The 23,042-nt window shown below is 43.2% G+C and overlaps 1 protein-coding gene across 1 annotated transcript in view; it reads left to right on the top strand.

The window, feature by feature from the left end:
- The window catches only part of adgra2 (adhesion G protein-coupled receptor A2), a 42,720-nt gene that overhangs the window by 6,016 nt on the left and 13,662 nt on the right, over positions 1-23,042 (top strand). The window contains exon 2 of the mRNA XM_056418146.1: positions 11,325-11,396. Coding sequence (XP_056274121.1) covers positions 11,325-11,396 — 72 coding nt within the window. The remainder of the gene's footprint in view (positions 1-11,324; positions 11,397-23,042) is intronic.

Raw genomic sequence — 23,042 nt, 5'->3', positions numbered from 1 at the left:
TTTTTTCCAAGAGCTAGAAAATAAAATCACTTTTTAGAATCCTGAGCCAGGAGACAGTTAGCTAAGCATAACGTCAGGAACCATAAGACTGGCTCAGAGGGAACTCGTACAACCTCAACTTCTTGTTTTTACATTTTGGTTTGTGTTCTTATCAAACAGATACATCATGTTACTCAGTCAATTTGAAAGTTGCCGGTGGATAAGTCTGAGGACAGAGCTGTTTTCTCCTGTTTCCAGTCGTTCTGCTTAGCTTATTGCTAAACGTCTTTTAGACATCTATAAAGTAACTTATTTTATCATAAATTAAAGACTCAAGTCAATCACAGACAGATATTTTAACAACTAGTTTAACATTGGCTGCGAAGGTACTCACATATCCATTTAGTTTTTACTTTATCAATATAAATTATGGATACTTTTAATTCTCTAATAACATGGAATACAACCAACAACAAATATTTTTTTCCTCACATTTTTAGCATGCTATCAATGTCACAGAACCACACGATCTGTCACTATAGTGTAAACTAGTGTTCCTTTTATAAAGATGAGTTTGCTTACAGCCCCAATCAAAGGAACACTGTCAGTTGTGAAATAAAGCAACACGCTTTTATTCAAATCCGTGCTGATGGAGTAAACTACCGTTTGAAGATATAGTATGAATTATTATTTTAGCCTAAATCAAGTCAATCCTTGGAAACCATGCTGGTTTACCAGCGTTTTATATTAGATGACTCATTGTCTAATAAATTCTGTTAAACTCTGTTTCTAAAACTCTTTGACATGCAGTAATGAGGAGTGGGTCGATGTGAGCACTGATTGTGATTCTCGAAACACTGCGATCACACAGAAATACAATAAGCTACAAACAAAAACAAAACCCTTTCACCGATGCTCTAAAAGACACCGTGAGAGAAAGATTAATGCCAGTTTTTGTAAAAGCGGTCCGATTTTCCCAGCAGTCTTTGCTCAGGAGCGAGAGACAGAGGCTGGTTATGAGACAGAACAATGAGACAATGTCAGCCAGGCATGCACCGCATTCCACTCACTGTCTGAAAAGGCTCGATTCTCCAAATTGCCTCATTAAATGTGTAAAAACACTTTAGACAGTGAATAAACACACTATTGTGTTCCTGCTCTCCAGCCATACACTTTCCAATTTGCTTTGTCTTGACTTGTCTTTGACTCTAAATATTACAATCATTTATGACAGCTTTACAGTGAGGCGGCGGTATTTCAACTCGTGCTCTCTGTTTGCCAATATTCATGGCAGCAATACGTCGTTAAAGTCCACTGGTTGTCCAACTTTACAGATGGCCCCAGAAACACGCTTCACGGACAGCTCCTGTTCGCAGAACCCAATGAAACACAAACGCCGAGCGGTGGACCTTCCGCTCCAGAGGGTGTGTGTGTGTGTGTGTGTGTCTCTAAGTCCCTGAGTCTGTTGCACACACACATATAGGAAGGGCGTGCTTTAGCTCTCAAAATAGGCTGCAGTCCTCTCCTCTCTAATTAGAGACATTTAAAAAACCCAGATTATAATTTTAGACCAGTACTTTTTGGACCGCTTGTGCACACACACACACACACGTGCACACATTGAGTTAAACGTGCACGCTCGCCGTATAAATAAATCTGATAGGTCACAAATCGGCACACACACACACACACAACCACAAACCACACGGCCTTACTCCCTGGCCCAGCCTGGTTACCCAAGCACAATGCAGTGTACTCTATAATAAGTGGTTGCACATATCCAATGCAGGAGGTCACTCCCCTTATCGAGCCTCAAGGCAGGAAAGTATGATCATAAACCAAAGCAATGAGAGATTCTCCACGTACTATTACTCACCAAGTTACTTCATTCGTCGCTTAACGTGGACGACAACAACCTCTTCCACTCTCTCCTTGTTCGACGACCGAATTGCTCAATCGGGGGTTCACGAGAATGATTCCACGCAAATAAATATTTTGCGTGCAATTCCATGGATGGTCCTTTCCATGACAGGCGCTAAATGGAGCTTGTAGCTTGGCAGCGTTCCCTGGTGGCTGCTCCAAGCCCTCCTCCGGTGGGCCGGGCACAATGGGCACATTCACATCTTGACATGCATTTGCTGCTTAAAGTGCCCGTTGTGCTCGAGGACATTTGGTCTCCCTGTTGCACTCAGGGCCGTGACTCTGCGAGGACAAGCTCAGCCTGCGAGGGGCTCCCGGGACACGGCGCTCTCCATCTTGTTACAGCGAAAGGGTTAAGCTATTTGGACGGACCCAAACGCTGAATCAGGCAGGCCGCAGTCTGGAGGACTCTTATGAAGTACTTATTGTAACAAAGATGACACAGCCACCTCGCAGTCTGAGAGATCTCTCTGCTTACGCTCTCTTTCATTCCTCCTCCCTCACCCTTCCTCTTCTTGTCTCTGCAAAAGTGTCCATTAGCGAGAGAGGGACTGAGAGACGAGGGTCGGGTTCAACTGATGTCGGCTTTTGAAGCCTGACGCAAAAACTGTCAACAATCACGGATGAAAATCACTGGAAATGTCGTTAAATTGAATACTTTTCATATTATAAAATGAATGAAAATGTAATTCATCATCTCAGGGTCCCAGTGGTGTGCATACTGCCTCACCGTCACACGGACATGGTTTATGGGAACACCTTTGCTTATAATAAACTAAAAATGGTTTCAGATATGACTTCTCAGCTTTCTGTAAAATAACCTTGCTGCAAAGTTTTCATCCACATAATGGCCATAATAATGCAACGTTTTTTAAAATTATATATATATATAGTGGAGAATCTCTCCGTGAAAACTCTCAAACAATATAAATGATAAATGTCTAAAACATAATTTAAAGTATGTTGTGCATTAGCTCTTTAATAGTTAGGAAAAACCTATTTTCTCCGCTAATTAATTGGCTAAACCGATAAATGTATTAACCTTTAGTGAAAAAGTAGTTTGTAATGTGTACATAATGTACACGTGTTTAAAGTCTTGTATTAGTGATTGTGAAATTCTATAATATTAGCTATGCACCATGTATACCAGTGGCACACACACATACACACGCATCCTGTGACATAACATGACCCAGAATCCTCAGCCACTAACGAAGGTCCACACTAATTGCTGCTGTGAGGCTGTCGCCATGGGAGCCCGACTCAGCGAGGGGTTGTGTGTAAGTGTAAGACGACGGTCCCTCATTAAAAGTTATAAAGATACAATTATATCTCGTGTGTATGAGAATACACTTAATATTGTTGCACCTTGCACTAAGTTGTTCATTTTGAAGCCTGGTTACCACTCGGCTTGGGTCAAATATTTGTATATCACACATCACATCTTTGACCCCATACACCATTATTTTTGAGGGATGACAATGCAGAGACAAAAGGGTAACTACATCCTCCCACCAGCAGCCGTAAAACTCTCTAGTTAACACGTCGTAACTCCCTCGTTTAATCTGAACAAAAACCCAACTGTCAAAACTATTTGCGGTTTCATGGGAAGTTATGACCCCAGACTGTTTCTTGGCTGGGGCTAAAGTGACTTGTGGATTCTGTTGTTCTTCTCAACTAAATCTTGAATGAAAGTAAATATATTTGACCAAAATGTCTAACTATTCCTTTAAGTTAAACCACGCTTCAAGAGACCAGAGTCATAACCAGGGTTGCCAGGTCTGTGTGACAAAACCAGCCCAATGGCCAATCAAAACCAGCCCAATAGCCAATAAAACCAGCCCAAAAACCAGACCAATGTCAGAACTCAAAATATGCCTGTGCCAAACCATATACACTGCTTTTAAAGTCCATGTCCATGTGTGTACGTGCTGATCTGGAGTCAGTTTGGTAGGATTTGGGTATAAATAAATTATTTCATTTAAAATATGGATTTTTATTTAAAGATATTCATGTAATTTGCATGCAAAATAAGTCTACCTGAACCAGCGGACAAAAAATTCAACCTGCGGCAACACTTCAAAAGTAGCCCAATTCCGCGGGAAAACCGCGGACCTGGCAACACTGGTCATAAAACACAGGTAGGATTATTATATCCGTTCTGATGGTTGTGCCCTCATCCTGAAATGAAGCTGTTTGATTGAGGCCATCTCCGTGTTGTTGAGCCTGAGCTGCACTGCCGTGTCCAAATGGCTTCTGATCTATTAGACCTGGCATTTGGATGAAGTTAGCAGCCTTCGGAAAAGTTGGTAACAGCCAAATTAAGTAATACTGTTTTTAATCCAACAATTTGGTTCAACCACAACATTGTGTTGATCCACGCCGTCTGTCCTCATTACTCCGACTGCAGTGTCCGTGATGTGTATGTAAAGAGAAACGCTGCCATGTCCACTTAGTGCTCCTCTCTGAACACGCAGCACACTTGAAAAGCAACTCTGGCGGGCGGAAAGCTGCTCCGATGGAAAGCGAAGAGGGAAAATGCAATAAAACACTGAAGGCTTGGTATGAAAGTGTTCTCGGCTGTAAGATACACAAATTAAAGTGCTCCGGCACAATGCTGCGCCGTTTGTGTAAAAGTACATAATCGTATTGCTTTCAGCAGAATTTAATTACCCCGAAGGAAAATTCCCTCAAGGCTAAATTATTTTCTTTTTTATTTATATGAACTTAAGCACTGCTGTACACACCAGCTTGTGCATTATCAAGTCAGCATGCTAATTAAACCAGGCTTAATTCAATAAGGACGCTCTAAGACTTTCATTGAAAACCACTCTCATTATGTGGCTCCCATTGGTCTACGATTTGGGACTGGATTTATGGCACATGACCCAATCTCTTTCAAGGGTTCTTGTCTTTCACCTTGCGTGTGGTCCTCGAGGCTAAGAGACCTATCCGAAGTGAAATGGTGTTTACACAGTGGCCCATCGGCTAGTTTTGACTCTCTTCATTACGCTGAACTCACGTCCTTCTGTCTCTGTTGGCCTCGAGGCGCTCGATCAGCGCTCGGGGCTGGAACACGAGGCGAAGCATCTCATCAGCGCTCTGCACACCGTTTCATCAACGACCAACATCCAGTCACGTTGCAGAAGCTCCAGGGGGTCTTGCTGCTGATGCAGCAGAAATGCTCTCTATTGAAAACGAAATGTAGATATTATTAAAAAAGAATCATACATAAGTAACTAGAACGGGCACTCGGTAGAGCGCATACCTTCGCATATCACAAGATTGGGCATTGAATTATGAAAATGTTGGCATTAGTTGCATGCCAATTAGATAGAAATTGACCGCGCTATGATAAAAAGAAGATTTTGACCTTTTCATGACCTTGACCTTTGACCCGATCGATCCCAAAATCTAATCAAATGGTCCCCGGATAATAACCAATCATCCCACCAAATTTCATAAGATTCGGTTTAATACTTTTTTAGTTATGCGAGTAACACGCATACAAATAAATAAATAAATAAATACATAAATAAATAAATAAATAAATACACGGCGATCAAAACATAACCTTCCGCATTTTCAATGCGAAGGTAATAAGAGCGGGCAGTTTAGCCCGCAGATGTATTCTTATTAAATATAAATCCATCCGAAAGACTCCTATTCTGCTTGTGGTTTTCTGCGGAGGGGCTGCAGCTACATAGAGCTCGGTAGATAGAGTCCAGCATGCCTGAATACTTAGAGGGCAACAGAGGCCAAGTGGAATCAGCGCTTGTCACTCAGATGTATCACATTCATGGCCTGACCGAAATGCCAAACCAGGATGGAGCATTTCCTGCATGCTTCCCACTTACGAACACACGCACGATTTAAGTGTTGCGTTGCCGGCAGACGGGATGAAGGGCGCAAAGATATGAAAACAAAACCTTTGGTGACTGCAAACGGGGCATCCTGTTGAGTTTGGGTTTGCAGCATTCGAGCTGTGGTGAGGACAGACCGTCTTTCCCTCTGCACCAAGCTGCAATCTGGAGAGCTGAAAGGAGTGATTAGCTGCTGCCTGCTGTACACCACACAGCAAGCCTTCCCGACTCCACCACAGAGATGATTCCTCTGTGAAATTATTGGTTGACAATGACCCCCGAAACGAAAAGCAGCTCTAGGAAGCAAGCTGCCTTTCACAGACAGCTAGAGTTCATAACACACACAGGTACAGATGTGTACACACACACAGGTACAGATGTGTACACACACATACACAGACACACACACACACACACACACATCCGGCCTTCCCCCAGACCTGAAGAAGTATGCTCCAGCGACCAGTGCCGCTGCTCGCCATGTTGGTGCCCTAAGCATAACTCCTTCATGATGCCCCCCCCCTGAGATAGGAAAGGGCACCCACGGCGAGCGCGGGGGGGGGGGCATCGTAACTTGTTTTGAACAATTAAATATCTCTCTTGTTCTGCCTGTTTTGTTATATACATGCCTAAAAGGTGCCGAATATTTCTATACTGAAATAGTATCGGCATTATAATTATTATCTTCGCATTGAAAATGCGGAAGGTTATGTTTTGATCGCCGTGTATTTATTTATTTATTTGTATGCGTGTTATTCGCATAACACAAAAAGTATTAAACCGAATCGCATGAAATTTGGTGGGATGATAGGTTATTATCCGGGACCATTTGATTAGATTTTGGGATCAATGGGGTCAAAGGTCAATGTCAAGGTCATGAAAAGGTCAACATCTTCTTTTTACCAAAGCACGGTCAATTTTTATCCAATTGGCATGCAACTAATGCCAAAATGTTCATAATTCAATGCCCAATCTTGTGATATGCGACGGTATGCGCTCTACCGGGTGCCCATTCTAGTTATAACTATGATGATTTTTTTAGTTGCCTATTTTGTTGGTGCCCCCTCAGGACTCGGTGCCCTACGCACAGCGCGTGGTGCGCGTTATGGGAGCGGCGGCGCTGACAGCCACACTGCCTCCAGTCAGGAGTCAGTGGGAAGAGCAGAAGTAAATCAGGGAGCAAATACGGTTTGCGACATGCTGTCCTGCCCCCCGTGTGGCCCTCGGAGGCTTTGATGCTTTGTGGGTTTAGGAAGCACAAATTGAGCGAACCGACAAAGTGAGTGACACGGTGCAGGGAGGAGCCGCTGTGGTTAACGACAAGACTCTTTGTACGGTTTCATTTGTTCAAACTCTGTCGTGCACCAGGGAAAAACAGAAGCTTTCTGAGCTAGAGCCCTTGATAGGGACACATCAAGCATAGTCAACGCAGTCATACTTTTGATTTAATAAATCATTTATTGAAATTGACACAAAGGATATTGCATTTCTCATATGCATGTGTTTGCACAAATAGATGAAGTTTGCTTTGAGAAAAGCATATTTGTTTGGATAGATCTCTGGTAACATCTGGGTTCAGAGATGCGGAGGATTTCCTATCGATGAATAAGGGCACTCTGGGTTTATGTCACATATCGATATATATATATATATATATTTAATATTTTGAACCTTTGTAGTAAAACACAATTGCATTCTGAAATTTGAGACTTTTTTCTGTATTCATTTTCCACGTCAATATAAAACACAGCAGCACATGACGTGATGTGGTGATATAAATGTGCTTCCCATGTCTTCTGTGTCCCTGTTTAACACGAGGGGAAGGGCTGCTGTCTGAGCTTCTGTTTGACCTATAACTCTTTTAATATGACCTCCTTGCTGTTTGAACTTCATGTAAATTAATTAGATGAAATGAGTGAATGGGATCCTGGAGCCTGACATGTGGCCCTGGATGTTTTTTTTCTTCTTTTTCTCATAGATTAAATTAGCCCGTCTGATTTCTCAGAGGCCTCTGTGAAGGGTTAAGTGAATGAGAGATGCCATCCTCAATCTGGACTGAGTTATCTCACTGTCGTGCCGTGTGCCATCCAGTTATTGCTCTTGAAAGCCGATTAATTCAATCTGCCATTTGATCTGTCACGTTATGCAAAAGGACACGAAGCCACAGGTTACAGTACGGCCTCAATATAGCAACACAGAGCAGACGCTATCGGCCTCCATGTAGTGGACCTCTATGATGAAGAAGCTACTCCTCTTCTTTGCTTGTGAAGCTCAGTTAACCTTTGTATACTCCAGTGATGAAGTGATGAACTCGTATATGCCTCGGCTATCACCTGCCACCAGACACGGCTTCATCTGTGTGACGGCTGCCCGGGAAGTGCTCTCACTACAACCCCTGACCTCTGAAACCGGGTTCTGAATAAACAGCTAATTGGCCGGGTTTCCTGTTTAGCCTGATGGGAACGCTGACTATTTCTGTCTGTTTACAGAGCTCTGCCTCTCTCTCTCTCTCTCTCTCTTCCTCCGAGTTGTACTCTCTGTTTTGTTTATGAAAGAACAATGTCCTTCACGACAACTGTGCTCCAAACATCAGGCTTCAGGGACTATACAGTAGTGCCCAGCCTCTGCAACTCCCCTACGTTCCTGGAAATCTGTGCCTTTTGTTGTCTGTGGGAGGCTTTCAGTCAGAGCATTTTGTGGTCTTTGTTTATTTGTGAAAGTCAACTTTCAAGTACTGGTGTACAGAGTAGCAAGCCAATTGAAATATGGTGTGTTGAAATGTCGTAACTTGAGACAAATGTGGATTTTTATGATAGGATACCACATGACATTTTGTTTTCCCAAATGTGCACGGACACAAGATATACATAAACACATAAGTATAGGTTATAAGAAAGACAACATTCAAATCGCTTCAAAATTAGATTTATTTTTTGGATTTAAAAATAAAAAAATGCATTGATATCAGCACTTATCAGAATGATGCACACTGTTTGTTTACGCTTAATAAGCGATGTCACAAACAATCTGTGTCAAAACGGGCTGCATTGAATTAAATGGCGTGCTTGTTTACCAGATGTGACTTTCTCCTCTCCTCTCCTATCTGTATTGAATTATTCCGGCACTTCCGGATCGTCTGCAGCTTTCATCTCAGAGCTGCGTTCAGTTTACATGAGAGATACTGTGCCCAAAGTCAAGTGAGTCACCTTAAGGCCCAGTGGTTCAAATACAGACTTATTACGCCACTAGATGACTAACTCTGCTCTCGCTTAACTTTAAAAAAGGTCTTGATTTAATAACCGTGATTTATTTCAACAATTCAGTGTGGATTTGCGAACATGACATGTTTTTAATTTAGTTTCTGAAGCTATAAATAAGACTGTCAAGTTCTGAGGCTTGACGTTTGAAAAATGAGGCTGTATGTACATTTTCAAGGAAAATCCTAAAATAAAGATGATTTTGGTTTAAATGCTAAGCAAAACAGTAAAAGTGGCCTCGGTTTCAGTATTATAGTCATTATCAGTGGAGCAGCTCTCGTCTCTTGATTGCCTCCCCGTTTATAAATATATTTCTCTGGTTTCTAATTTTAGAAGATAATTGTAGGAATATATTCACTGAGGTGTCCAGGAGCAGAAGATTTTCTTTCCATGTTGGCTTTCCATTTGTGTGCAAATTTTCTGTCCTCAAATCTTCCGGGTAGTTGTGGCTGTCAATAAAGTTACTGAAGTGAAGACGTAAGTCAGGCCGGTTTTGTCCTCCCAAGACCGGATGATTAAATCTGGTCATTAAGTGAGTTGGAAGGTGCAGAGCTGAAGGCGATGTTTTTATTGATGTGGCAGGAAGCGGGGAGTGGGGGGCGCCGACTGCTGCTGCTGAATCTGTAAATCTCACAGAGTGTTCCACAGTCCGCTCCCACTTTTAAAAGCGTTCACACAGCTCCACTCTCTCGATTAAGAACACACTTAATGTTGCAACCAGCCCAATAAGCACCATGTGGTAGAGGCGGAGTCGATGTGAAACCGAAGGGTGTGTTAATGATGGCGGTCCGTCGCCAGCGCAGGGCTCCCGCTGCACCCCGAGCTCTTGCTCTGAGGACTGCGGCAGGCCTGTGGATCCACAGGGATGGTTGTGTCAACATTGAACCTTGCCTCCAGAAAATCATATTTATCCCGAACAAAGGGACTTTAGTGGCCTAAATTGAACATGGGATGCCCCATGTAACCTCTGGTGCCAACATCATGTGCTCTGTAGGCCCAACCGTCCTCCCTTCTATTTCTGTTGAACTATAGGAACGTCACACCCCCTGAATAAAAAATAAAAACATTGCCAGTGGATGTATTCCAGGCAGCAGTTATGATTTCTTCAGAGTATTTGAATCAGAATCAGAATCGGCTTAATTGGCCACGTATATGTGCACATACATGTAAATTGACTCCAGTTACTCGTACACTCTCATAATCTCGTAATTTACAAGATTCCAAATAAGCAGGATAAATATTAAAAAAGACACTGAAGACAACAGAAAGCAACAGATAGCAACAGGCAGAGTAAATCAGTATCCAGAACACAATATTTGGTAGGAGGCTGCTTTAGAATGTGACAGCCGTCCACGAGGACTCACACACGGGGACGGATGCTGTTCTGTTCATGTCAGTAATATGAACGGAGTCTTGGTCATGAAATGACACAGCAGAAGTTGTTCAAGAGTAACTTAATATGAAGCTGAAAAGCAGCAAACACACCCAACAGTGATGTCACGGGGTCCTGAGTCCACCTCGACATCACGACAGCAAGGCAGTTAGACCACTGGAGATCCTCAAAGACGATTTTCAAGTTACTCTTTCATATATTATTGGATTACTTTGTTTTACTTGTGGACCAAGCCAGGGGAGTTGTTCCCCACCTGTTGGCTGAAGCTTCCTGGTTGGTGTCAGCCTTCTCATCTAACTGTCGGCAAGAAAGCAAATGAACGTTTTTCCCAAAAAGTCAAACCATTCCTTTAAAAATTCCATGCAAAAGTCTCACCTAACTGACTTTGACAATGGCAAGTCCCTCAGAGCGAAGTGATTACTGTAAAATATCCATTTCCCATGATCGCCAGCCAGACAAAGCAATCTCCACCGTCGTTCCATTGTGTCCCGTGGTCTTCTGCCTTCAGGTCTGATAAGAGCCCAAAGAGCCAAGTGATTCACCGGTAGGGAAAGGGATAATTAACATGGCCTGTGCCGCTGTTTGTTTGATGTGGAAAGACATCCTTTTGATGTATGCAAAATGATTATCAAGATTGCAGCTTCCCTCCTAATCTTGATGTTCCAGTCGGTATTTAACATTAATTGGAAACATCTTAAGCTAATGTCTGTGGTCAGGATAATGGCGTGTGACTGCAGCGCCAAGTGGACGTTTCACTTGGCTCTTATCCTCTTGTGACCCGTTCGCTGTGTGTTTGGTTAAACCTAAACTCTCCGTCAAGCCAATGTCCAAGATACTAACTCAGCACCAGAGAATGTGCTTCAGTTCATTCTGAGTGGGAATATTTCAAACAATATTGTTTCTTTTTTACAGGATACTGAGCCACAACAAAATCCGAGTTCTGAGAAATGGATCCTTCTTTGGACTCTACGCTTTGGAGAAACTGTGAGTAGCCGACTTTTTATTGTCTATATGACATATTTTATGTCTTCACGTGTAAGCTGTTATTTAAGTGAGCCTCAGTGCCTTTGTGGAGAAATACAGAGTATCAGTGAGATCTGAGCAGCTCCATGCAATTCTATCCAATCATGGGCTTCTGTCCAGCAGGGAGGATGATTCATTCAGACTGGCTATCAGAGAGTTATGTTGAAAAGCTCATGTAATTACACTCCAGGCCTTCATTATCAGGTAAACCCCACTCCTCAGGTCAAGATAAGAGAGATAGCTTTGGGAGGAGGTGTGTGTTGGCAGCGTTGCAGATATTCTAGCCCTCCTTAGTAGCATCCTAATCTCTCTGTATGGGACTGGTGATCGAGGAAAAGGAATTCACCGCAGTTCAATTCAATTCAATTCAATTCAGTTTATTTGTAGAGCCCAATTTCACAAATTACAAATTTGTCTCGGAGTGCTTTACAATCTGTACACATAGACATCCCTGCCCCAAAACCTCGCATCGGACCAGTTCTGGTGACAAACTGAAAAAGAACCCTAGTGGGTACTGTTGCCTCCTAGTAGAGAGTACAGAGCTCGCTTTACCACCCGGCTCCTTCTTAGCCACACGATGGACGTGTCGGTCTGTCGGTCATTTGGTTGAATACTTCCAGACTGAAATATCTCAACAAATATGAGATATGAGACATCTTTTCCGACTATATCTGGATTGAAACACAGATTAGCACTTTAGTGGCACTTAACCCTCCTGTTGCCTTTATATTTACTGACATATTTTACCCTCGGGGTCAATTTGACCCCAGCAATTAAAACCTCCAGAAAATTATTAGAATTAATATTGTTTTCCAAGTTTAAGTGTGAGGTACTTTATGTTTGTTTGTTGACTACCTAAATAGCCCTTTAAATATATAAAAAAGTTGATATTTCTTATATGTTTGACACAGTGAAAAACAGCCTGGGGTCAAATTGACCCCAAAGAACACCGACATTAAACATTGAATGGGGTCAAATTGACCCTAAAGGTAACAGGAGGGTTAAATGTCTCTTACTTATGGTACTTTCTTACTTATGGCACTTTTGTAGTTCGACTATGTTGAGGAAATGTTACTTTCTATATTCTTGTTGTTCTTAGTTTGTACTCTAGGTTGAATGAACTTATTGTAAGTCGCTTTGGATAAAAGCGTCTGCTAAATGACATGTGATGTCATGTAATGAGATGGATTGCCCTGTTCATCCATACATGATGAATCCTCATGACTTTGTTGATCCCCTGCCTGTACATCTAGAGCCACTATGACGTTGACATTTTGGGTTTTCACTGAAGTAGTTCAACACATATAGGATGGATTTGGTTAGATAGAGATACAGATACAAAATAAATTACAATCAAGCTGAATTGTACTCATTTTGTGATCTCCCAACTTCATCTAGCACCATCACCAGGTCAAAAGGTCACGCTATCTTCTTTGCACACGTGCCAATCGGCAATTGTTTGCATGTCATGATAGCGAGCACACTTGTGCATCAGCATGGCAGCATTGCCATGTGAGCATGTTAGCATGTTAGTATGAGTTTCCCACCAAGGTGTTGTTGTTTTACAGAGCATCCCAGTAAAGCTTTATAGCGTCCTGGTGGCTAACAACACACGTGGAGCCACTTCAGTCTGGATACTGTAGTCTGGCAGACATACTTATTTTGTTAGAGAGGGGGTGGGTCCGCTGAAGGGATATTAGTTCCACATGCCACTCAGGGCTGCCACCCATGAAGCTAACCAGCCTCTCAAAAATGTTGAAAGCAAGACAAATATGGTCATTTGCTGTAGTTGTTAGCTTGTTAGTACCAACCTGCTCGAGCTCACAGCAGACATGCCGGTCGAGAACAAAAGTCACATGTGCTAAAATGTACACTACCGTTCAAAAGTTTGGGGTCATCCAGACAATTTCGTGTCTTCCATGAAAACTCACACTTTTATTTATCAAATGAATTGAAAATTGAATAGAAAATATAGTCAAGACATCGACAAGGTTAGAAATGATGATTAATATTTGAAGTATTAATTTTGTTCTACAAACTTCAAGCTCAAAGGAAGGCCAGTTGTAAAGTTTATATCACCAGCATAACTGTTTTCAGCTGTGCTAACATAATTGCACAAGGGTTTTCTAATCAGATATTAGTCTTCTAAGGCGATTAGCAAACACAATGTACCATTAGAACACTGGAGTGATAGTTGATGGAAATGGGCCTCTATACACCTCTGGAGATATTTCATTAGAAACCAGACGTTTCCACCTAGAATAGTCATTTACCACATTAACAATGTATAGTGTGTATTTTTGATTAATGTTATCTTTATTGAAAAAACAGTGCTTTTCTTTGAAAAATAAAGACATTTCTAAGTGACCCCAAACTTTTGAACGGTAGTGTACGTTTTTTATGTCTGGCATGCGAACGCCATGGGTGAGTAGAACAGTTCCACGGTCAAATGCTCGTCTCTCACCTCGAATGTTTGACACCAAAGTCGTGGATGAAGCTGTTGACGGGAAGACGCCACACCGAGACCCTCTGCGTGGAAGAATCATCGGTAGTAAAAGTAAAGTCGAGGAAGATCTGTAGCTTGAAATGTTTGACGTAAAATGAGATGATGTTGATTGTTTTCGTAAGTGCCGGACAGGTTTCCCCGTCGCGCCGTAGGGTAGGTGGCTCGGGTAACCTGAGCTTACGCAATAACTGGCCCTTGTAGCTGAAGCAGTGATAAAACTAGCAGGGGGCAACAGGGTGGAGCTGTCCTCCAGCCTTATAGCGAAAAGACCTGCGAGAAAGACACAGAACAGGCAGACAAACAGCACACACACACACACACACACACACAGATGTGCTCCACAGAGGGAGGTGTAGGTGTCTGGTGTGAGGAGAGTACAAAACATAAATCACGCAGGCCTCATTTCCCTCCTCTGCTCCAGCTTCTGCTGGCTGTCTGACACACAGCGGCGGAGGTCTGCTCACTCACTCTGACGTCTTCAACCTTTAATTGAGCGCCGCGCAGCTTATAATTACATCTGAGCTCACGGTTGAAATTAAATTGCCGTCCGATGTTAAAAATGCCACATTTAAATGAACCGTTTCAGTGGAAGGGATGAATCCAGAAGTCGGTTTACGCTTTAGATCGTTTTTTGTTCGTTCTGTGAGATCTCAGCTTGGTTTGGTCTCTTCGGCCCGCCGTCGCTCTTCAGGTCCTCTCATTGTTTCCAGTTTAGCGTCTACATGTGCTTCTCATTTGGAGCACTTGTGAACAGTTACTCATATTATGTGGTCGGCGCTGTAATCAAAGTTCAGCCCACTCGGCCCGAGTAAACACACATCGGGGGAATGACACTGCATCCCTTCCCCTACGTGACAAGGATAAACACTGTCTGCTCCCTTCCTGCACACCAACACTCTCACCCTTGGCCCATCTCTGTTGTGACTCCGAGTGCGTCCTGAAACTCAGAGCGTGCTTCCTAGTATGGGCACCCTCGCGTCTTGTCCAGTCCTTACACATGGGTCTGGTAACTCTCTCAGCAGACGCACACTCAAACCCACACGCTCGCACCAGACATCTATTCAGAGTTGAATGCAGTCTGATCTGCCGTTGTTCGTCGGAGAATACAGCTCCCGAGCGGGCCACCCTCCTCCACTGCAGCAATCTACACAGTTGGCCCTTTCATTGGGACAAACCTCCTTTACGCTGCTGTTGCCTTCATAACACGCCAAACCACCCAAGTGCAAAGGAGCAATTTAGCCTTGTTTGTTTTTGCCCTCTTGCTGGACTACTGTGTTTTTGTAGCTCTTTTAAATCGGCTCGCAATCCAACAGCTACATTTGAATCTTGGAATACCTCGTTTTTTTCCAGCTTTTGAGACGTTGAATCATCCCTGACTTTTGTGGCGGTGCCCGCTTTATGTAAATCGAGTCACCACACCCAGCCTTCCATACTGCACCTGTGTACCTGATTGAGCACCTCCACCTCTTTGCGCGCCCTTCCCGATGGGTGCTGATGTTGGCTGCTCCTCTAACGAGAAGGGACCCTTTCTGAGTCGCGGACAGATCCCAGCAGCCTGTCCTGCACTGATTTGAGGCGAGGTAATGAGAATAATGAGCAACGAGAGGGTCGAGGCAGTCTGGCTCTTGTCCAACTGGGCTCCACTGCACCATGGGACACAGGACAGGCAGGACAAGGGGCACAAGGGGCACTCATTACAGGGTCTGCTCACCCCACCGCTTGCGTGGGAGCAGAGGGAAGAGCAGAGGGCAGCGGTGATGATGGATGAGGGAGCAGCGGGTCGCCTGCAGTGAAGAGGCCTACAAGGCAGGAGTGAGGCTCGTGCTTCGGACTGGTCAGAGGCTCAAAGCCGTTTGTCAACAAAAGAGTCTGAAAATAATCCCGTCAATATGAATCTAGCTGACATGACTGTATTTTTACTTTTGTTGCGCTACAGAAGAGTATGCGCAGGAAATATATAAACAAACTCATTTTGATTTATAAGCTCATTCAGCAGCAGGAAATAAGGAGTTGTTTGTGATTCATGCTTGTAGAGCAAAAACAATTAAGGGAAGTTTACACTGAAACTGGTGACCAAAGTCACACAGGGTCTGATACTGTGCAGATGTTGCGTATGCATGTCTGCGTGACAGGAAATGTACACACTATTATCACATTAGGGTTACGAATGCTACGGCTCATTCATTACATTTTCACTTGATAGTATCTGTGATACAAACGTTGAGACGGGCCACTCGGTCTCTGCCTCAGCCTCTCGGAAACCAACCTTGAAATCGCCTCTGCCATTCTGAGCGGCTGGGGTTAGGAAGTTGTCCAACTTAAACAACTTTACCATCTGACACAGGGGAAGTGGAGCCAAGATGGCTAAAGATGGTATGGTGGCTGGGGAGAGAGAAGGAGGGAGGGAGGGAAAGCACACTCCTGCAGTTTGTCTTCTATAAATCTGGGCTTGTTTTTCTTCGTGGGAGATTGACGGTTATTTCCACACAGGCTGAGCAAATCACCTTGATGAGTGGGAACAACGCCGAAGTGGGCTGCGTTTGAGCATGTCAAAATGTGAGGACATGGCATGAAGCCCTCCTGTCTAGACCAGTCTGGGAAAGACACGGTTCAGATTGTAGCCCGCCATTCTGAAGAGAGCTGAGGCCAGCTGTGGAGGTTGCTCATCGAACGTCTCATTTCTCCCTCGCAGAAACATTAACATTCACGTTCGTATGTTTTGCCTGCACACGCCATTGAGTGGCCCCCAGTTAGGCAACAGTCACCGAATGAGAGCGCATGACATTAAGGGGTGGAGCGGGTGAGGAAGGGGTTAAGCGTGCTGGAGAGTGGAAACAGAGAGGGGGGTGCTGCCGGAGTTGATAGACTCCAGATGTGTCTTTCAGATAAACTGAAGGAACGGGGTGTGTTTGTATTGCGAGCCGAGCTCAGTCGTGGCTCTGGGGGTTTATTGAAACAGCGAGTGAGCCCCCTCATAAGACCATTACCAAATTGTACGCTTTATACGCCAGTAACTCTCTCTCGCACTCTCACTCGGCAAACTTGATATGGTTTCAATGGCATTTTTCCCTCCAGAGGAACTTGAGCTTTCCCGAGACTTACTTCCCCCCACTTCCGTTTGTTTTCTGTTTTATTTTTGCATCTCCCCTCTCCCGGCTCACAGGGTCTCTCGCTGTTCCTCCCCCTTCCCACTCTCGACATGCTGTAGTCCACCTACTGGCTGAAAATTCACTCGCGGACTCGAGTCGCTGATGATATGAATGAAAGGCGTTTGTTCCTGTTTCCTTCCCAGTTATAATGTGTACATTGTTTCAATTCTACGTCTAGTAACTTATTGGAAAAGATGATCTGTGAAGCTTTGAGGTCTTTCAGATCAAATGACTCACTTTGACCAAATATAATTAATATTATTTCAGAAATATGATGAAGATCAGTGGAACAACAGAGAGGAAATGGCATTTCGCTGCCTTTGACTGTCCCATTAAAACATACGCTTTCTTTGTTCCTGACCGCTGTGCATGCTGGTAGATTTCAAGAAAATCAACAAAGCTGCCAAGTCGGGCATCGGCCCTTTCTCTCTGCCGCTCCAGAAGCCAGAACTGAAGTCAATAACAGTCCGTGGTTCCAGAGTTTTCCTTGGCAGAATAATCTCCAACTCGTCTTGCCATAGAAACATATAATCAATTTAGGACATTTTACACTTCAAATATAAGTGTATATTGCTATTTCGGTGCAGTTGGGTCCACAGTTTATGTTACTGTCAGTCATGAGCCGAGCCTTATTTGTTTGAACCACAGCACAGTATTGGCAGTGGATGACGAGGTGGTGATTGTCCAGATTTGACAGGAAGTCTTTAGTGTGTGGGTAAAATGGTAATCCAAATACAATTTTATGAATGTAATAGTTTGTTTTTACTCTCTTACCTTCATGGCTGCACCAACGAAATTGGTTTCCAGATGAAAGTTAATTAGCTATAACCCATCTGGGAGGAACCAGAAAAAAAGAATCTGGGGAAGGGGCAGCAAAGCAGGAAATTAGTAGAAAAACAAGAGCTCGGCAGATCCCGGTTTCCTGTTTTGGGGGGAAGGCAGAAGTACGTTTGGGGCCAGTGTTACAGAGACCCCATTGTGAGCAAGTGTATTGAGGAGAAGGGAGGTGGGGTATGCGGGGCCATACGCAGGGACCATTTCGCTGTCCTGAAACCCCGAACCCACCTGCCCCTCCCTACAGGGGAAAGCTAGCTAGTAAAAAAACGAGAAAAAGGAAACTGTAAAAATAAACGAGCAAGGGCCTCTGCTCGAGACGCCAACCAGACAGGAAATGACACGCTGCACAAAAATGGTCTCCGCCGACCTCTGTCAGGAACCACGGTGCAAGTTATCCCCCCCCCCCTCCTTGCTTTTTATTTTTTTCCAACAAACCTTTAATTCCTCTATCAACATACACTACGTTCAAAAGTTTGGGGTCACTTAGAAATGTCTTTATTTTTCAAAGAAAAGCACTGTTTTTTCAATAAAGATAACATTAATCAAAAATACACACTATACATTGTTAATGTGGTAAATGACTATTCTAGGTGGAAACGTCTGGTTTCTAATGAAATATCTCCAGAGGTGTATAGAGGCCCATTTCCATCAACTATCACGCCAGTGTTCTAATGGTACATTGTGTTTGCTAATCGCCTTAGAAGACTAATGTCTGAAAACCCTTGTGCAATTATGCTAGCACAGCTGAAAACAGTTATGCTGGTGATATAAGATATACAACTGGCCTTCCTTTGAGCTTGAAGTTTGTAGAACAAAATTAATACTTCAAATATTAATCATTATTTCTAACCTTGTCAATGTCTTGACTACATTTTATATTCATTTGATAAATAAAAGTGTGATTTTTCATGGAAGACACGAAATTGTCTGGGTGACCCCAAACTTTTGAACGGTCGTGTATATAGTTATTTCTGTGTTCAGGCAGTTTGTTATTTACGTTCGCAACAAGATATAAATATGATTTTTTTAAGGATGAAAAATTGGCGCTGTAATGTCATTACAAGCTCCAGGAACAGAACGTTGATTCCAGTCGGGCGGTAACGAGCGGCCATTCCCCCAGCTCCCTCCGGGTCCATGGCCTAAACAATGTCCGTGGAGCACTCCAGAGCCTGTCGCTGTGCTCCTGATAGGGGGGGGGGGGGGGGCAGCCGCTGATGGTCCCCTCTGGGCCGGTGGCGAGCCGGAGTCTGTCGCGCGCCCACCCCACAGGCCGCATGTGGCGATGAGGATGAAGTAATGCACTTCCAAGGTTACAAAGCACAACTAATAATAATAATGTGTCAACACGTATCGTGAAGCCGATTGAAGAAGTATGCTCCTACTGAAGATAATGAAAAGGGAATACAAGTTGCAACTTTGAACCTTTTCAACTTTGTTATTTTCATCCTCGGCAAAGCGTGAAGCTTTGAAGTATTTCTCGTCGCCGCGATTATCCTGTTGCTTGGTGACAGCTGTTGTCATCAGTGTCGAGGCCACAGCTGTGGAGTTGTTGTCAGGGAGGGCGCCGTCTACTTCAGAGGGCACACCGACAAGTCATCGCCCGAGCACGAGGCCTGCTGGAGCTACTGGACCGTACGTCTGAACTCAAGCTGGAGATACATCTGAGAGTGGAGGCGAGATTTAGCCTGGATTAAGGTGTCGGGGTAAGCGCTTGGCGAGTGCTTCAAGTCCTGTTGACTCTGGTGAGCTCCTCCACATTCCCCAGCTGGGTGATAAGAGAGTGTATCAGAAGAAGTGGACTGCTGAATCTCTTCAGGCCAAAGCACACACGGCACTGTAAGCTCTCAAATCGGGTATAAAGGAGCAGACTGTCGGAATTTGAAATGTTTAATCTGTGATACTCGTTTATTTATTGGAAATCAATGGCTGGTTTTATAAAAAGGTTTATCTTCATAAAGTTTGAGGTGCTCATAAACTAGTCACTATCAGTCGCGTGTACCAACGTGTGCTTTCCCATTTTGGATCATGCCTGTACTATGCGTTAGTTTACCGCTAATGTCCAGGCAAAGAGTGTTACCCAATGTCTCCTGAGATTAGCTCAACCAATCCACACCTGTGTGTGCTTGTTCTTTCTGGTTAGATCAGTGGTTCTCAAACTGTGGAGCGCCAAGGCATTGCTGATTCTTTTATTTCAAGACCTTTATTGAGAATGTTACATATTACATATACTTTACTTATTATTGTTTTGAAAAGATATGCAGTATAAAACTCAGTAAAACTCTTTATTGCCAAATATTTTAACTTGTTTTGTTTAGTTTTTCACAGGTTGCACTGAATTGTTATTATCTTGAAAAGATATTCAGTGCAAAACAGGTTAAATTGCAGCCAAAATAAGCTATTTTTTGCCTAATTTTAGTTATTGTTTTGCACAGATAGACCTGTAGTTGTATAATAATAAAGCGATTGAAAATGTTTTAATTTGTTGTCTGATGGAGAAATCTGGTTTAATTGAAAGTGGTTGCAAAGTTGTTATTTCAATACAAATTCAGCATGGACCATGTTGTTACAATTTTGTTTGGGCGTGAACATCTTCCTTCCTCCGAAGTGGGACGCGACACAAAAAGTTTGAGGACCACTGGGTTTGATAGACAACAAATTACAGATATTCCTGAATCAATCAACCATTTACTGATCAATTTGAACATAGAAGAATTTCCGATGGACATTAAAAAAAATCAACATAAAAGCAGCAGAAACAGATAAACTTTTTTTCCCTCATTCTTTTTCATGTCAAAGCCGGTTGTCTTCATTCCCCACAAAGCAACTCGAACACCAACAGTTTGATTGGTGATCAGGCATGTTATGCTTGTACTGTGCTCATGTAGCCTCGAGCCTCTCTTCCCTTAAACAGAGATAGGATCTGAGATCTGGTCCAGGATTTATTTTTATTGAAATGGACGATAGTTTTTCAAAGAAAAAGAATGCAGTAAGTTTCAGTATATGAGATTCTTATAGATAAGGAGTCAGGACAAACCTACTTGTTTACAGGTCACACAGGCAAACGCCAATGACCAACTTTGCATAATATTATGCAGTTGATCATAAACTTCTTTGAGAGTGGACTTTCTGTGAAAGCAGGATACCACCAATAGATAATGTGACAAGAGAAACAAGTTAAATCCAATAATCGCATTTTAGTCTTTTTAGACATGAGGTCAGAAAGTGAGATCGTTATCTAGTACCCTCATCAGGATTTGCTGTCCATGCGTTCTTGTTTACTTGAAGGATTGTCTTAATAATTTATTACAGTATACATAAAAGTCAGTTTTACTCAGCAAAAAGCATGTGTGTGTGTGTGTGTGTGTGTGTGTGTGTGTGTGTGTGTGTGTGTGTGTGTGTGTATGAGTGTGAAAAGAACCAACAGGGAGGGAGTGACGGTCATCAGAGAGAGGAAACAGTGGGCAGTGCCTCGTCTCTCATCGCTGCACTAATGAGCCCCGGGACAGACTGTAAAACTGCAGTATTGTTGTCTGGTCAGCAAATCCAATACAGCTACTGACATCCAGAAAGGTTTCACTAATAGTGGGACGCATAGGCACACAAAGACTGCCCCATACATTGTGACACACACACACACACACATTGGAGAGTATTATTTACCTCTGTCACACACATTTGATTAGTGAAATACATATAGTTCTAAGCTGATTTTTGTTGTCTGAATCATAGGTGGAAATGTAATGTATGAAGTATTTAGGATGGAAGTTGTTGCAAAGTGAGAAGCTGGCATGCGCTCTAAGAGCTGCACTGAGCTGTCCGGGTCTCTTTGAGACAAACACAACAGACCTCAGCCTTTACGTCTGAGGCCACTGGCCAGATTGCTTTTGCTCCATCATTATGACCTGTCTCCCATCTATAATGCAGATGTGAGCGATGGCTCAGCTAGTGTGTGAACCAACAGCAAAACCCCTGATCTCTGAGTCTCTCCCAGCAATGCTGCACATTCTAATTCTTTACTGGAAGCCATTTTCTAAAACGATGTTCCTGCCTTAGTTTAATCAAAATAGCTCATCTCATGGAAAGCGGACGAGCTAATGGTTAAGCGATGCCTGAGGTTCTATATGGTGTGAGGCAGCGTGGTCAGAGCAGCAGTGACAGATCATTTTGGTGGGAAAAGGGACCAGAAAGTCCCCTGAGGTCTCGCCTACCACAGTGGCTTCTTGGGTAAAAGTGAATTAGACAAAAATGCAGCCACACTGTTGATACTTTTTAAATCATCTTCTGTGACCAGTCCAATGGCAGCAGGCTTTTTTTCATGCTGTAGGGCAGGGCTATTCAACTTCAGTAGCAAGTGGGCCGAATAAGAAAATCACGGGGGGTGTGAGGGCCGCACAGAATATTGATAAAATAATGGCTAAAAATGAAAAACAGTAATGAATATTTCCACAGGTAAACAGTCACACACGAAAATGCGTCGGTATTGTGTGGCAAAAGTGTTGCGAACAAACATCACTATAAACATGTTTCAAAGTGTAAATATCCGCTCAAGGTAACCAGTTGTTTTAGATCCCTTCAACCAAACTGTTCTCATGAAAACATAAGAAATGTGACTTAATGCATCAATATATAAATTACTTGAGATGAAACTAATATCTGGTGGTGCAGCACACAGACTGCATGTCTTTGAGTGCAGACTCCTTTTGCGTGAAAGGGATCGAAACCAGGTCGGGCGATCTTTTTATTTTTATTTTTTCTAAAATGTATTTCTTCATCCGTGGCTGTGATGCGCTGCTCACTTATACAATCGTAATCGCCGAAATGGATATGAACGGTGGCTTAAAGATCTCCAGCAATATGTTTGTGAATGTGTGACGAATCTGGTGAGCGAGACAGAGCCCCGCTGCAGATGTGAAGAGAACACAACGCACTCATAGGGAAACCAGTAGGTTTGAAAACCAGGAGGGGTGTAACACCGGCAACCAACACGGGTGCGTAACATAAAGATGTAACCATACAGGTTTGGTTGAGGCAACAGTGAAACTCAATGGCTCTGGGTTAGATGTCTCAATGTATAAAAGAGGCGTGTCCGTCAGTTTTATTTTTTCTTACCAAGCT

This window comes from Pseudoliparis swirei, chromosome 7 (genome assembly GCF_029220125.1).
Source record: "Pseudoliparis swirei isolate HS2019 ecotype Mariana Trench chromosome 7, NWPU_hadal_v1, whole genome shotgun sequence".
Lineage (NCBI taxonomy): Eukaryota > Metazoa > Chordata > Actinopteri > Perciformes > Liparidae > Pseudoliparis > Pseudoliparis swirei.
Note: the sequence above shows the minus strand (reverse complement) of the source record. Positions and strands in the feature narration are given on the sequence as shown.